We start from the raw sequence: 16,258 nt of genomic DNA, 5'->3' as shown, positions 1-16,258 counted from the left end.
CACAGTGTGTGAAGAATGTTTTTGACCATTGACTTACAAAAAAAATAGCACCATACTTAAGGAAAAGTACAGATACCTTACAGTGAAAATGAGTCCATTACAAGTTAAGTCACCAATTTCAATACCACTTGAGTAAAAGTCTTAGAATATCTTATTTTAACTCTACTTCAGTAGGCCTATTTTACTTTTACTGAATGCAGGCTCAGAGATGCACTAGTCCTCAACACCCAAGAGACATGCCAGTGAAACACAAGAAACAGTTGATTTTTGTAGAGAGCAATCACGTGTTTATTTTCTAAAATCAAAATGAAACTGAACACCTCAATATTTCAATCGACACAAAAGCCTCTTAAACGTTTACAGACACTCAAGTCTCAGTTAAGCTCAAGTGCTAAAAAAAAAGCATACGGAAACCAATATCCTTCAAAAAAGTCTCTTCAATGAATAAATGAAATGTCAACTGTAATTAAAGCCTTAAAAAAGTCAAAGGCTACTTGGACTGGACGTGCTGTTTGAGCCTCATCACCGGCTGCATGTCTTCGCCTCATATATGAGCTACCTGCTAATGCTAATGCTATGCACTCCCAGTTTAGCCTTGTTGACAAGTTTGGGTGGGTAAGGGCAAAACACACAAGATACAGTAACTTAAATGCCCTGTAGATTGCAATATCACTTCTTTTGTAGCAGAAATAAATTGCTGCAGAAAATGATAGCTGCCATGCAAAATGTAATGCGTTCTTGCATTACTCATCACAAATGTATTGGAGTAAAGAATAAATATACTTAATTAAAAAATTTAGTCAAGTAAAGAAAAAAAGTTGCTAATATCCTTTATACTAAGTCTAAGTCCAGTAACTAATTACATACACCATATACACAGGAAAATCATACAGATTTAGAGCGAAAAAAATGTGGTAAACTATACTTTTCATTTTCTATGATCAAACACTTCAAAGTTAAAAAAACAGTTATGAATTTATAAACCACTTGATTGATTAATTTAGGCTAAAATCAAAGATAATTCAGTTAACTTTACTGCATTGAGAGGCTAGAGATGAAAGCTGTGAGTCATAGCAGCTACTGCTGTCTGCTCACACTGCCTGCCGTTTGCAATCACATTCACATATTCTCTAAGCAGTCACCTCTACCCTCAATCACACGTAATAATCATAGATCGGTTTTAACGTTAACATATTCATGGGTCTTTCGCTGGCATAACTGTATAAGGATTGTTCTTCAAATGTCTTGTACAACCAAATTTTCAGCATTTCTTGATAGATAAATAATTTGGGCTTACAAGTAGCTGTACAGAGCATTAATATAGTAACAGAAACTATACAATATAACATGGTGAGCTCTTATAACTACCTTGAGAATCATTTACTGTAACGTCAATTTGTGTATGAATTTTTTTTTTCGAGCCCCTAAAATGAATTGTACACAACCAAATACATATCTACTGAGAATTTATACTTTATTTTTAGAAAATGACTGGACTGTATGTGAAAACTGGAGGTAAGGAACATGCACAAATAAAACTGCAGAAATTAGATTTTAGTTTGTACATTTATTCACCTAAATGGTGTCCAAAAAAGTAAACACACAACACATATGTATGACAAAGCAAAACATGTAAATCTTTACAGATATAAAATATTCAGTGACAAATCCTACATTTTCTTTGAAATCTGTGACCATCACAGATCTATACATGATCTATACATGATACATGATCTATAACTCATTAAGAGAAGGTAAAAAACATTTAAAGCAAAAGTCCACGTGTCAGTATGGAAAGTCTCCTGCGTCTGTGGGTTGGAACTCGCTGGTTTTCTTCATCAAGGCAGCTTTGACAGCACTTATCTTCCCATCCAGCTCAGCGAGACTGTAGTTCTGTGAAAACAAGTACGTTTTCATCAGCTAAAATGTGCTCGCTGAACAGCAGGACCTTCGTATATTCCCCTCAGTGAATACACAAATGCATCCGTAATGGAACTTACCTGCGACATTGAGGCTTTAGGTCGTTTGTGCGAGTAATTCTGTGGGAAAAAGGAAATAAAAGCATGAAATGAATGCTGATTTATATGAACAATGCACATCAGTCGTCATTCAACAAAACGGTAAAGCATTTATCTCAATATCAGACTTATGTTTTTCCATAAAATAAAAAATTGTGTGGGGGAGGGGGGTTAATGGCAACCAAAACAATAAATTGAACCAAGGACACCCATTGAGTGGACAGAAACGGCACATGATTAGAGTATGAAACAGATGTCCTTCAGCATCACTCAATCACCGCCAACAGACCCGAGCCGCTATAGACTTACACTGATTAATAGTATTAAGTGGGGACCATCGGGATTCTTTCTGTAACCCAATGGCCCTTTCATTTATTCTGTCCATCTCTTTTTATCTATTACCCATAATTTATCTTCATTTTAATCACTTTTCAGTGTGCATATGGACCCACTTGGCAGATACATGATATCCGCTCACCCTGGTCAGCAGAGTTCAATTAATTCATTCGACTTGCTGAAAGCTGCGCTACAAACTAAGAAGATCAGCATATTTGACGGCACTCAAAGTCCCACTTTACAGGCAATATGCACACACAGACACACACACACACACACACACACACACATTGTAAAGGACATGGAAATCAGCTAGCTTTCAGCCCAGCACTGAACTAAGTGAAGCTGGTGTGAGGAGGCGTAGAAATGGTTCAAGAGCACTTACTCAGCTAACTTTGATGGGCTACAATCTGACAGGGATAACAAATTCTGAAGTGAGGGGAAAAAATATCACTCATATCAGCTTTTAATGGTTTTGAAGAACTCTCTGGCCAACTGTCGTGAGCGCAGGAGGAAAAACATAAGTGAGAAGTCTTCAGCGTAACATAGATAGTCAGTGTAAAAACAAACAGAGGAACCAGTGACAAACTCGGTCTAATTGCGCAAAAAAGGGTCATAGGAGGTCATTTTCTTTAGCATTCTTTCCCCCTGGCCTACTACTTTGGAGTCAGTAAGACTTGTTTTTGAATAAGTCTCTTATGCTCATGCAGTTACTGGGCGATTTTATGCTTTGAATAAAATAAAAGAGTAAAGTCAATAGTGTGCAGTAGTGTTCTTATTATTGTCACATAGATATTCATGTTCTGATTTTTTATGCTGTCCTTAAAGGAAAACTTCATTAGACAATTTTCTTAATGCCAGCAGAGTCCAACAATTAAAGTGATATTTAATTTCACCACTGGCAAAATGAGCTTTCAATAAAACTTGGTTGCCAGTACAGTAGAAAGGCAATTTTTTTAATAGCCTGTTGTCTTCCGTTTTGCCAAATAGGTAGGAAAACTTCAACACCCATAATGCACTGGGCATGTTGCTGTCCAAGGCCACTCACTCCCACCAGTCTGCTATGGATGCACTTACCAGTCAAATGCCATAGGAAATACTTCTTAGCAAACTTTTAGCCATAATAGTGTCAACTTGTATTGTTCCTTGGTGCATGAAATCAAAAAGTAAACGTTTAGCGGGAGTGAGTGACTTTTCGGTTTCCAGTGAAGGATCCAGCGCGTTGAAGGCAGTGGCAAAAAGGCGGCAAAGAATCGTAAATACGGAGAGAACACAGTAATGGAAAATATGAAAAACTCCATGTTTCAAGTCATCTTTTCAAACTGTAGGGCCTATTACTTAAAACCAGTGTTTAAGGCCAAAAGAAACTGCTGTTCTGTCAGTTCCAACTTAAACAAAACAGTTGCATACCGGTAAGAAAGCTGTTGACAGTTTTCCATTTCTTCTACAATAATGCTGTTTAAAGTGTAGAGATAGTACAATACAATTTTCAGTGATAAAGTTACCCTTACAATAACTGTTCTGTTATTAATGAGGATACAAAATGCAAAAGCCAAAAAAAAAAGTCCAAAAAATAGGACTTTTGCTGACAAATAAACATGAATTTATCGGTCCAGGAAACAGGGAACATTGTTCATTATATGCTACCGACACTGTAACAATACATTTAATCATTTAGCAGACGCTTTTATCCAAAGCGACTTCCAAATGAGGAGAGCAATAGAAGCAATAGGGCAACAATATGCAAGTGCTGTGACCAGTCCCAGTTAGTCCAGCACAGTACACATAGCAAGGTTGTTGTTGTTTTTAAATAGATATACAACAGTAAGTGTTAGTATTAATGGATAAAGTGTTGCTGAAAAAGATGCATCTTCAGTGGTTTCTTGAAGATGGCTAAAGACTCAGCAGCTCAGGTTCAGTTAGGTAGGTCATTCCACCAGCAGTGAAACAGTTAGGGTAAATGTCTGTGAACGATTTTGTTCCTCTTTGGGATGGCACCACAAGGCACCTTTCACTTGCAGAATTCAAGCTCTTGGAGGGCACATAGGTCTGAATTAGTGAGTCTGGGTAAAGGGGTGTAGTAGAGCAAGTGGTTGTTCTATAGGCAAACATCATTGCCTTGAATTTGATGTGAGCGGCAATTGGCAACCAGTGCAATTTTATGAGGAGAGGTAGAGTGTGTTATGAGGAGAGTGTGCTCTCTTCGGCTCATTAAAGACCACTCTTGCGTCAGCAATACAAAGCGGGTTGAAAATCGGCGAAGTAAGATTTTTAAGCTATGCAATTGAATTAGATTTTATTGAATTCAGTTAATTTTTTACTAATATCTCAAAACATCATTATAATATGAATGAATACCACTTTGTATGTGAAAGTTTTAATCTTTAGATTAATTCTTAAGTATAAAAATTAGGGCTGGGGGAATTAACGCATTAATCTTTGCGATTAATTTAAAATATTTAACGCGTAAAAAAAAAAATTACGCAATTGACGCAGCACTTTTTTTTGCCTCGTTTTAATGACTTCCTGTTGCTGCTGCTATTATGAGTGTGCCGAAGCAAATCCCCCTGTCATGATGGAGAAGGACAAGGATGGAGTTTTAGGAGGAATGTTTGCATTTAAAAAGATGGCGCATTTGACAAAAAGATGCTGTGTACAATTAGCAAAGCTGATTTCAAATACCATAGAAGCTGGATGCACCGAATTTTCGGCCGCCGATAATTAGCGTTCAAAAATGGAATTTTTGGCCGAAAGATAAAAAAGGCCAAAAATATAAGCCGAAAATATGCCGCCCCTCCGTGTTCGGCGATCAGGTTTCACAAGCGGGTCTTTTCCGCTCCGTGTGCGCAGCGCTCTCTCCGTTCCGCATGTGTGTGTCAGCGCACTACTGCGCTCTCTGCTCAAATGTTCCGCTCCGTGTTTGCGCTGCGCATTCTGCTCGGTCGTTCACTGCCCAAACGCTCCAATCACGTACCAATCACGCACTTGGAAAGCAAAGTCCGCTCAAATAACGTGACATTTCTCAGTAATAGACTTCTGTTTGAAATAGCCCTACTGAGCTGGTATAGTCATGCTGGGCAACAATGGTAAAATTACCTGCTCTGATCACATGCTCTGGTAATAATAGCTTTGTAGGACTATACTTTATTTTGATAATTAGTAAAAAAAAAAAAATAATAAAAAAAAAAAGTTAAATCTGACTATGTTGCAAGGAACTGAATGAAGAATAATATATTGATATATAATATTATTTTAATATAGGGCTATTTTCTGTGTTTTATTTAATTAGGTGATTCTACGTTTAAATATTGATGATTACAAGCTTGGGGGAAATGCAATTAATTAGTTAATTTTGTTTTATCTATTCCCAGCCCTAATAGAAATGTACAAATTTCATTTTAGGCAGGAACTCCAGTGGCATTTTTACATGCTTATGTTCTTGTTAGACAATTGACTGTTCGCAAAAGCCATGCCCCTTAGTTATTGTTACTACGCCCGTCAAACAATTGAGACACATAGCCATGGCTGGGTTGAGCTCCATACATTAAGTGATTGGTTTTGGAGTAATGCAGCAGACATATCCTCCAGGGCACGACAGAAAGTATAGACAGAATAGCGCACGGGAGCACATGCACAAAACAGTTTTGTAAAATTATATATCAATAATTTTAATTTGATCATATATCATTTTACAAAACTGTTTTGCGCTTGTGCTCCCGCGCGCGCTATTTCAGTCACAACACTGCAATCAGAGGACGCGCTGAAACCATCAACTCTCTGTTCTCTTCATTCATAACTCGTAGCCGACTGAGAAGGATATATTTGTGTATATAGTTGTGCAACTGCGCGAACTTTGTTTTGAAGTTTAATGTTTGAGTTCCAGAGGAATTTGTGACTGTGCACCTGTTAAACCTCATCAAAGTTTCGTAATTAGTAAGTCCATGCTCTTCCTCTTTTTTTCTCTTGTTTGCTGACTGGTGAGGGGGCCGCAGTGCCGTAGTGAAACGGTGTTTGTACATGTAGCCTATTTTTTAATAATAGTTGCAAGCAATCATAAAATACAGCAAGTTTTAAGCCCGTGCAGACCTCACTGCCATAGGCGCATCATTTCACTATCTTGCTGAAATCGGAATGTTTGACGGAGGTCCTTCTCCTTAGTTACAGTTGCTGAGCTAGGATTGGACGAGAACCGTTCGAGGGCGGGGTTTTGCAAACGGTCAATTGTATCTATTAATCTTTTAGAATACAAACACACTGTGTGATTAGACAGTGGAATATAGTCTTTGATGTTGTGATTCATTAAAAAAAAAAGGAGGGAAAAAAAACCCCTCAATGAATCAAAATCACCTAATACCTCGTTCTCTGTGTTCATAAGCTACTGTGGATGTTCAAAGAGCATGGAACTTGTAGAAAGAAACCACTAAGATGAACAAACTAATTCAATATCTGATCATCCACTCCTCCAACAAACAAGGACACACACACATTCTCTCTCTCTCTCTCTTCCCACCACTTACTGTGGAGTGGAAGTACTCTGGCGAAAGACCCTCGAGCTCCAGAATTCGATCTTCAAGTTTCTTTAGCCGCTGATAAACGCTTTGAGGAACTGGACCTACTAAGAGACAGATACAGTAGAGTTACATGACAAACTAGCATTTCTGTCAGCACACACTTATGACTACGAAAAATAGTCTAATTAAATACAATGTCTAATACATTAAAGGGGCTATATGTAGAATTCAGAAACCCGTGTTATTAGTGAGACCGGTGACGAGTGAACTGCATCCAGCAACTTATTACTGACGATCGCACTTGTGCACACCTAATGTACAAGAGATTGAACGTGATTCAAGGCCTTGATATCTACTCACAGCAAAGTTCTTTTTCGTTCTTTGCTTAGAAGTAAAAATACGTTGAAAATACCTTTCCAGCGATATATTGTTAACAACATCCAGATGCATCCATGCTGCTGAGAGCGACAGTTAGATTAAAATGTTAAGAAAACAGCAGTTAAGAAACAATCTGATCATAGCGATGTTGATATGTTCCCTGCTGGCAATTCAGTGGCATCATGTCAACAGATGAGGCAATTATAATTACACTGTTGTGATAGTTTGATTCTAAAGAATATTTCAGACTGTAGACTGTACAGATCTGGCTATATGAGACTAGTTTGAATTAATCCCTTTTCTTTGCATTACACATTGACATGAGAGTACAGAATATCTCTTTCAGCATTTTCCTAAAACATAACCACCCGTTTCATAGAATGGAAGACAGGCTTTTGGGAGCGTGTAAAGTGACATTCGGCCTTCACAAAAGAAATCAGTATACAGGCTTTTAGACAACCTAGGTAGTCGGGGAAGTTCTCGTTTCATATATGAAGCGATTAATATATGGAAATTCTTACATATAGCCCCTTTAAGACAGTGAACTTCCTATAGCTCTTCTATTGATCCCACTTACCTGGTGGAAGTTTCAGGTGAGATTCCATGTTACGGAGCCTCTCCTCAATGATAGGGTTTCCACAGTCTCGGCTGATGGACCCCTGCTGCTGGTCTCCTAACTCAGAATGTGCCCCTCTGGTTTGTGGTCCGTATGTATTTATAACACGTGTCACTGCAATCGCAAACAAACACCAATTAATGCTCCACAAATCGAAAGATCATCCAGATATTATTAGTCTAGAATGTGAGTGCAAGTAGGCTACATGAAACACTAAACACCGTGTTTAATCATTTTGTATTTTAATAAAAAAAAAAAAATATATATATATATATATATATTTATATACTGTATTTACTACCATTTTTTCTACAACAACATTCCTGTTTTGAACATGTACATGTAAAAAAGTACACAACTGTTAAAAAGATTGGGATTTTTATTTAAGTTTTTATGTTTGTGAAATTCTCTTACGCTCACGTCTGGCTACATATATTTGGTCCAAAGTGTACAGTAAACAGCACTCATGTGAAATATTATTACAATTTGAAAACCTTTTCTATTTTAATATATGGTACTTTAAAATATAATTTATTCATGTGATGGCAAAGCTGGTTTATCAGCACCATTGCCCCAGTCTTCAGTGTCACATGATCTTTCAGAAATCATTCTAATATGCTAATTTACTCAGGAAACATTATTATTATTTTCACATTGAAAATTGTGCTGCTTAATATTTTGTGGAAACAGTGATACAATTTTCAGGATTCTTTGTTGATAGAATTTTTTTGTTGTTGTTTTAAACAGCATTTATTTAAATCTTTTGTAACGTTGTAAATGTAACTATGATTAATTGAATGCATGAATAAAATTATTTATTTATTTCAAACAAAAATTTTTACTGACCCCAAAAATTTGAACAGCGGACTTAAGTTTCCATATAATGAGAATGAACAAGCGTCTAACCTTTGACGTGACTCTTGAAACCAGGATAGGGTGTGAAGACTGCATCAGTTCTTGCACAGCTGTCTTCTATAGATCACATGGGAAAATAATGTTAGTTTGTAGAGTTTCTGCAAAAAAGTATATATTATATTATATATACACACACACACACGCATATATATATATATATATATAAAATTGTATATATTGCACATATACAATTATAAACACCCCATAGATGACCAAAGCAAATGACCTAATTTGGTAAAAATAAAGAGCTTTTAAGATCTGGTTGTATTTGGAGGATTGAGTCATAGATGATGTGTGTATTCTGACCTCACGCCCGTGGAAATCAGCACTCTTACAAACATTGGCAATTGCTGTGCAGTATTCCTCTGACCACCCCCCATTCTCACCCTGATTGCAGTCGATCACGTTGCAAAACTCTCGCACATTGTTTTCATTGATCTCCAGCTGTTTGCGCTCTATAAATGCAGATATCCTGCGTTCAATCTGAGAAAATGTGAGAGAGAGAGAGAGAGAGCAATGAGGGTCAGACTGATGAGCTATTGAAGAAGAAAAAAAAAATCAATCCACTGTCTTCTTTTTTTGCTGTTTAGTTTTAATGAGGAACACTAGGCCATATGGGCTGCATGACTAACAAATGACCGCAGTGGACACAATTATTCCAGAAATCAAAATATTTCTCACACGCAACCATTTCAGATAGTTGTGATTTGCTTGGGCCTTTTATTACAGTGACTGTAAATAAATAAGCAATAAAAATGAGGGCCTCCTTGTCCTTCGCCCACATGCAATTTCAGCATGTAATGAACATCCACTTCATAACGTTGCAAGGACCAGGACCTCTCATAGGACTCTCAAAGTGGGTGGCTATTTGCTTCTCTCTGAAGGAAAGCAGGCGGTGAAAGAGCCTAGCATTCATTCTCAACTGTCTGTCCACAGATAGCAATTCACACTCCCTATGACTGGCCAACTGGGGCAGATTATATGCAAATAATAAATAGTGACTGTCAAACAATCAACTTTAATTGTGATTGGGAAGAGATTGCTTGAATACATCTAAAATTTGAATGTTTGGTCCAACGATAATCATTGGTAAATACAAATAAAACCAATAACAGCTTAACTGTTCAACTAAATTGACAAAGTATTATACTAAATGATGCTTTTATTGCAGGCAGCATAAAAACAAAGGTTATTTTTTTCAGTTTTTTATTTATTACTATGCTCACTCTTCTTTGTGAAAATAATAGTTACAATGTAATAAAAAAATAAGCAATATATACACTATTTTGTTTAGTGTTATGTTTGAGGTTTTACCTCAGATTTAGCAGCCTTGATCTGCACATTATCATCGACTTGAGTCTTGTGACGATCCTCAAGGACAATGCAGTGGTCAGATGTAGGAGCCACATGCTCCGAGTCAACCAACATCTGCTCAGATGTATCTGCTCGCTCTTTCCTGTCACTGTTGCCTGGATTGGAGTGACTTTCAGACTCCACCATTTGCTTCAGATTTTTAGAGACTGACTGGAAGAATCAGAAAGTTGATGACAAGTGAAGTGGTAACACAGACAGTTCTTCTGTCCCTTGCGCCATCTTTCAGTTTTCAATGTATATTCAGAATGATGAATTATGTATTAGGCAAACAAACATGGGATAAGGTACAGTCAGCTGGTCATCATCTCAAAATAAACCCTAACGGGGTGATCTGAACTTGAAGCAGTTTTGGAGGAGAGAACCATTTCTGGGTTTATTTTGTGATAACGATTGCACATATTTCCACTTATGGACCTTATTCTGGGCAAAATATAATTTTTCAAAACTGTAAACGAGGCTGTAAGGGATAGTTGTGCAAATGTAAACAGCTAAAGCATCAACACAATTAGTACAAGCATTGGTAAATTTAAGGTGACAAGTTACACCTTACTACATGTACTTAGTAATAATAGTGAAATATGCATAATTCCAAGTAACTAACCCTAAATGTAACTCTATTGTATGTACATATAGGCTAGTAAATTAATATCACTTAGTACTTAAAGTACAATGAAACGGTCACCAAAAATAGTGTAACTCAAGCATTGTCTATCCCCCTCATCCTTGTTTACGTTAAAAAAGTCCATCTATTTATATAATGAAATTTTATTTAATGCACATGATAGCACTATTCTTTGTGCGTTCTATTTACCTGTAATTTGGAGATGTGCTGTTGTAAACAGGTGTACACATGAGATGGCTGAAGCTCAGAGACATTGTTGACATTAGCACTTATGCTCAACACTTTCTCACCCACTTTTAACTGGAAAACAAGAGAAAGTTATTTGTTATTGTTGTTTCTAGTTTGTTAATTTGCCTTTAATAGGTATCCCTGCTGAAAAAAACAACAACTCCAGCCTAGGTAGTCTCCCTGTCTGGTCAGGCTGGTCTGTTTATTGGTTTAGAGGTGTTAAAACCAGCAACGATCAGCTAGACCAACTGAGACCATCAATTGAACAACCTCACGCTAACGTTAGTGGTGTTTCAGCAGGAATATTAGAATTATCATATGCATTCATTTTTAGTGCTTTACTGCAGAGAAACCATACAATATTACGACATGGGTGATCTGGTTACTTCGGGGAAAAAACTACAGATTTTATAAGACTTAGTAGGCTATATTGAAATAACTGTTATGTGCTCGAACATTGTGATACTATGCCAGTTTTCCCAACCCTGTTTTAAAGCGCTTGCATCATATTTGCACAAACCTTTGCGCCAAGCTCAGCGAGTGACTCGAAAATAGAGCCAATGCAGTCTTTGAATACATCCCGGTGTCCACCATGATGTGAAATCTGGCTGCTGCGCTGCTCCTGTTTACTTTCTGTACGCGCATCGCGTCTCTCTCCGTCCGCCGCCATCACACTTCCGCTCCCGACGGCAGCGCTGATTGGACTAACCCGCTCCTGTATAACATGACCTCACTTCCGCTAGGAATTTACTTTTCTTTCTTATTTGTACAGCAAAAAATATAGATAGACATAGAAATAATGAAATACAAGAAGATGACACAGATGTGTTGGCAAAAAAAAAAAAAATCAGCAATGTAATAAGTTTTAATATTTTAACTGCTTTCACTGCTTTAGGATTAACAGAGCTTTGGATAGTTTCCATATACTTGTCTAGATCATGAAATGTAGTTAGTATGAAACACACATTAATTATGTAGTAATTCCCTGTATTCTCATTTAAGTCGTCAAACAATCCAAAGAAAACTACTTTAAAATTGAATGAAAAAAAAAGATGGACAAACATTTACTAATCTGAGCAAAATTTATCCTAAGAAGAGTGACAAAAACAGCAATTCACTTCAATGTCTGATGTATATTTCCTAAGATAGGCTTTGGTCGGGTAACACTTGTGAATTAATTTTAATGTTATTTATTTTACTTTATTGGTAAGCAGATACGTATAATACAAAGACCATATTTTCTCGCAGGGTACATTCTCTTCAATATTATTCCAATATGGTATTACATAAGGCATTGTTATTAACTTTCTCTGGAAGAGAGCTCTGATTTTATTTTTTTTGTTGCTCGTGTGCAATTTTGCAATTATGTTTAAAGAGTAATAAGTACATGGCCATGGAAGTTTATAACCTCGCAACAGAAAATACATTGCAGAGGGAATGGCATTGAAAACAATAGCATGTTCATTAGCAGTTATAGGAATTATATATATATCTATACAAAATCTGACAAATTATAAATTCTGCCATGTGAGTTAAAAAGCTGTCCAACTAAAAATAGGTTGTTTTTGAACCAGTTGTCAAAGAAAAGTGATTTATTCTTGTAGAGAGTATCCTTAGTGTTCCTCAAGTAATATCCGTGCAGAGATAAGTCGTGTTTGTATATTAGGGACCAGGCCAAGAGCATGTGCTTATGTAAATTAGAAGGTTTAATACGCCGCAGGAATATACGCTCTGATCGTGGTTTAAAAATGTCGACAGCAAAACAGAACTAGGGTAATTTTACTTTCATTTAAATTGTTTGAAAACTCTTATTTTGTGCATTCTTCTGTTTCATTCTGTTGTGTTTTTATATTTGAAAATTCATCCATATTATTACCCATATTATTTTTGGAACATGTAGGTCTACTATGATAGTTCCTTTGTATTTTTAGTTACATTGTATTTTTGTTTTTGCATATTTGTAAGTGCCACGTAAATGTCTGTAGTAGCCTACATTTTTATCATGTATACTCTTCTGTATCAAAACACTATAATATTCTGTAAGATATGAATATGATATGATAATTTGCTAACAATTTATTTTATTGTGTCCTTGTTACACGTTAAATACTTAATATTGTAGGCTACTTATTTAAATTATGCCAAATTACAAGCAACTTTAGTAAGTACATGTTGGTAACATTACTCAGTTTGTGTAAATGACCAAATGCAGTAAAATGAGTACTGTAAAATATTATAACAATGTAAAAGAAAAGTTTTTTTAAATGTACCGTAATTTATTCTTGTGACAGCAAAGTCACTGTCACTTTTGATCAATTTCATGCAATAAAACTAGAATTAGTTCACCCAAAAAGGAAAATTATCCCATAATTTACTCACCCTCAAGCCAAGGTGTATATTATTTCTTCTTTCTTCTTTCAGCCAAACACAATCGGAGTTATATTTAAAAAATATGGCTGTTCCAAGCTTTATAATGGGAGTGAATAGTAACTGAGATCTTGAAGCCCCAAAAAGTGCATGCATCCATCATAAAAGTAATCCATACAGCTCCAGGGTGTTAATAAAGGCATTCTGTGTTTTTGTAGGAAAAAATATCCACTTTATTTATAACTTTATAAACTATAATCAATGGCTTCCGGTAACGGCCGTACGCGAGTCTAGTTCTGACGAAAGAGTGAACTCTGTTTGGCTGAAAGAAGAAAGTCCTATACACCTACAGGATGGCTTGAGGGTGAGTAAATTATGGGATAATTGTAATTTTTTGGGTGAACTAATAACCCTTTAATAAAATAAAAAAATAAAAAAACATGGACCTCAAACAGCCATTTATTTGAGTTATTGCACTGTAACAAAACACCTTAAAATAGTGTAATTTACTTTTTATTGCTTTTTTTGCAGTGTCAAATATTATATATAGCCTACTGTATATTATATATTAACTATATATGCTATATATTAACATTTACTGCAATCCACATATATTTTAAGTGTACAATGACTAATGATTATGCATCTGTAAAGACAACAGTTTTCTGGGTAGCCAGTTCATATTATTCATAATATACCTTTTCTTTATTGGTCAATGTAGCCGAGGTCTGGTTTGTTTTGAGTCATAAGGACATTACTCTTCTTGTTAATCACATCCCCTGTCAATCAAAGTAGTGTCAACTCGGCTGAGCTTGTATATTGTGGCCAAAAATGTGACCTTTAAGACAAATTGAAGGGTTTTGACATTGGTTCAGTATCCCTCATATTCAACGTCAGACGTTTCACTCTTTAGGGGATATTGTCAGATTGTGCTCAGCACTCAAAGTTTTTCTTCCAGGGAGCGTTTTGAAAGGCAGGCTGCCCGTTTATAGCAATACTGACTGTCAAACAATAGTGTAAGGGCAACAGGGATGGGAAGCTGCTCACAATGGAGCTCTTTTCTGTCCCGAGAAAGTGTGGGAAAATCTCCCTCGTCTATTCATCCATTTTTTCTTCTTTTTTTCCATATAATGAGGAGACTGATGAACGCAACAACTGAGAAAAAGAACAATTGCCATCAACGACAAAGCAGAAGTGCTCGACGCTGAACCCTGTAATGTCTTCTGGAAGGGTTAATCATTTTAGGAAGGGTTTTGGAGACAAACCTTTCAGCTCCAGTCCTTTCTGTGGCGCTCTTTAATTCCTCCAGTTGGAAGAGAACTGTAACACTTGACATCCTCTTACACTCTGTGCTGTTTGAGCATATTCCCACGCAGCAGGACACATGAAGACAGTGGCTTGGGTCGGCCACTAAGAGAAGCCAGCTTTTTAGTTTAATACATGTAGAAACTTGCTAATGTATCTACTGTACACATAATATATTTCATGCATTTACAAATGTAATTTATTCTTGTGATGACAGCTGGATTTTCAGCATCATTACTCCAGTCTTGGAGTCACATGACCCTTCAGAAATCATTGATGCTCCAGAATCCTTCATTATTAATATTATCAATGTTGAAAACAGTTTTTGCCTAATAAATGCTTTAATAAATAGGCAAATAAATGTTGTTCATTGAACTTTCTATCTATTCAAAGAATCCTGAAAAAAGTACCACCATTTCCACAAATACATAAAGCAGCACAACTGTTTTCAACATTGATAATAATAAGAAATGTTTCTTGAGCACCAAATCTCTCCATCCATCCATCCATCCATCCATCCATCCATCCATCCATCCATCCATCCATCCATCCATCCATCCATCCATCCATCCATCCACTTCTCAGCTGAATTATTTTATTATATCTTTTGTTTCTATAATACTTTATCATTAAACATGGTCTAACTTTCGCTTAATGTCCCCCTGAGGTGTAAATCAAGCTTTTAATGTTGTTTATACATCTATGTGGTTTTTAATTTGCTTTAAGACAAACCATGTGCAAATTCATAAGTCAAAATCATTGCTGAGTAATTTCCCCTTAAAACTGCAGTGAACCAAAGAAAGTCTCAAAAACGCGGTTTGAAATCGCTGGTGTTTCTGACGTCACAAACCTTGTAACCAATCACGTCAATGTGTGATCGTCGACGAGTGGAATTTTTTTTCAAGGAAATTTTTTTTAAATATGTCATTTTGGTGATCAAAGATGCGTTTTAAAGGATACAATGACTGACTACATGGGGACTTTATTTGACTTTATCCACCCATCTCTTAACTTCTCAGCTGCAGACATGTCGTTCGTCAAGTGATTAACAGCCGATTGCTTTTTTTCTTTCATATCCTTTGTTTTCAATAATACTCTATCATTGATCATGGCCTAACATTCACTTAACATACTTTACACTGTGAGCAACACTGTTTACATTGCTCTCAAGGCACTCAAAAATGACCCTTATTGACATTCAAATAACACCAAGTACTTTAAAAGCATACTACAAACAATTCTTATACTCTCTAAATATCTGGTTGTGTTAATGTGTATTCAATGAGATAAGCGGCTCCTCTGCGTCTCATTTACACTGGAAAAACATGGAAAGTTTCTTATGCTAAGTGACCAATTACAGGCATGACGTTTATGGAGCAGGATTTTGATCTCTTGTTTGAGAAAAACATTATTGGTGGTCAGGTCAGTAGTCACCAGTTTCCAGTTATATTCTATACCCAGCAACTGTGAGCAGAGTGAAGGGCAGATCTACATTATTGTTTCACCTACTTCCTGTTCAACTGCATCTCTTAGTAAAATGCCTTTGCCTTTACGCTCCAGAGGGAAAGAAAGGATGAGACACAAAGGA

At 36.4% G+C, this 16,258-nt stretch overlaps 1 protein-coding gene across 1 annotated transcript; it reads right to left on the bottom strand.

Annotated features, from left to right (window-relative positions):
- Positions 1 to 269: 269 nt before the first annotated feature.
- On the bottom strand, positions 270 to 11,738 carry mbip (MAP3K12 binding inhibitory protein 1). Its single transcript, XM_079633913.1, has 9 exons — positions 11,519 to 11,738; positions 10,960 to 11,070; positions 10,089 to 10,298; positions 9,161 to 9,257; positions 8,766 to 8,831; positions 7,821 to 7,973; positions 6,872 to 6,969; positions 2,001 to 2,039; positions 270 to 1,893 (listed from the first exon to the last, which is right to left on the bottom strand). Exons 1-9 carry the CDS (start codon positions 11,666 to 11,668, stop codon positions 1,786 to 1,788), a joined length of 1,032 nt encoding a protein of 343 aa, XP_079490039.1. The 5' UTR covers positions 11,669 to 11,738; the 3' UTR covers positions 270 to 1,785.
- Positions 11,739 to 16,258: the final 4,520 nt, after the last annotated feature.

This window comes from Phoxinus phoxinus (assembly GCF_949152265.1).
Source record: "Phoxinus phoxinus genome assembly, chromosome: 13".
In the NCBI taxonomy this organism is placed as follows: domain Eukaryota; kingdom Metazoa; phylum Chordata; class Actinopteri; order Cypriniformes; family Leuciscidae; genus Phoxinus; species Phoxinus phoxinus.
Note: the sequence above shows the minus strand (reverse complement) of the source record. Positions and strands in the feature narration are given on the sequence as shown.

Coding starts and splice junctions, on each gene's coding strand:
- mbip (XM_079633913.1), bottom strand. CDS start 11,668: ATGGCGGCGGACGGAGAGAGACGCGATGCGCGTACAGAAAGTAAACAG. Junction 8,832..9,160: donor CGTGATCGACTGCAATCAGG/GTGAGAATGGGG, acceptor TGTGATCTATAG/AAGACAGCTGTGCAAGAACT. Junction 1,894..2,000: donor CTAAAGCCTCAATGTCGCAG/GTAAGTTCCATT, acceptor TTGTTTTCACAG/AACTACAGTCTCGCTGAGCT.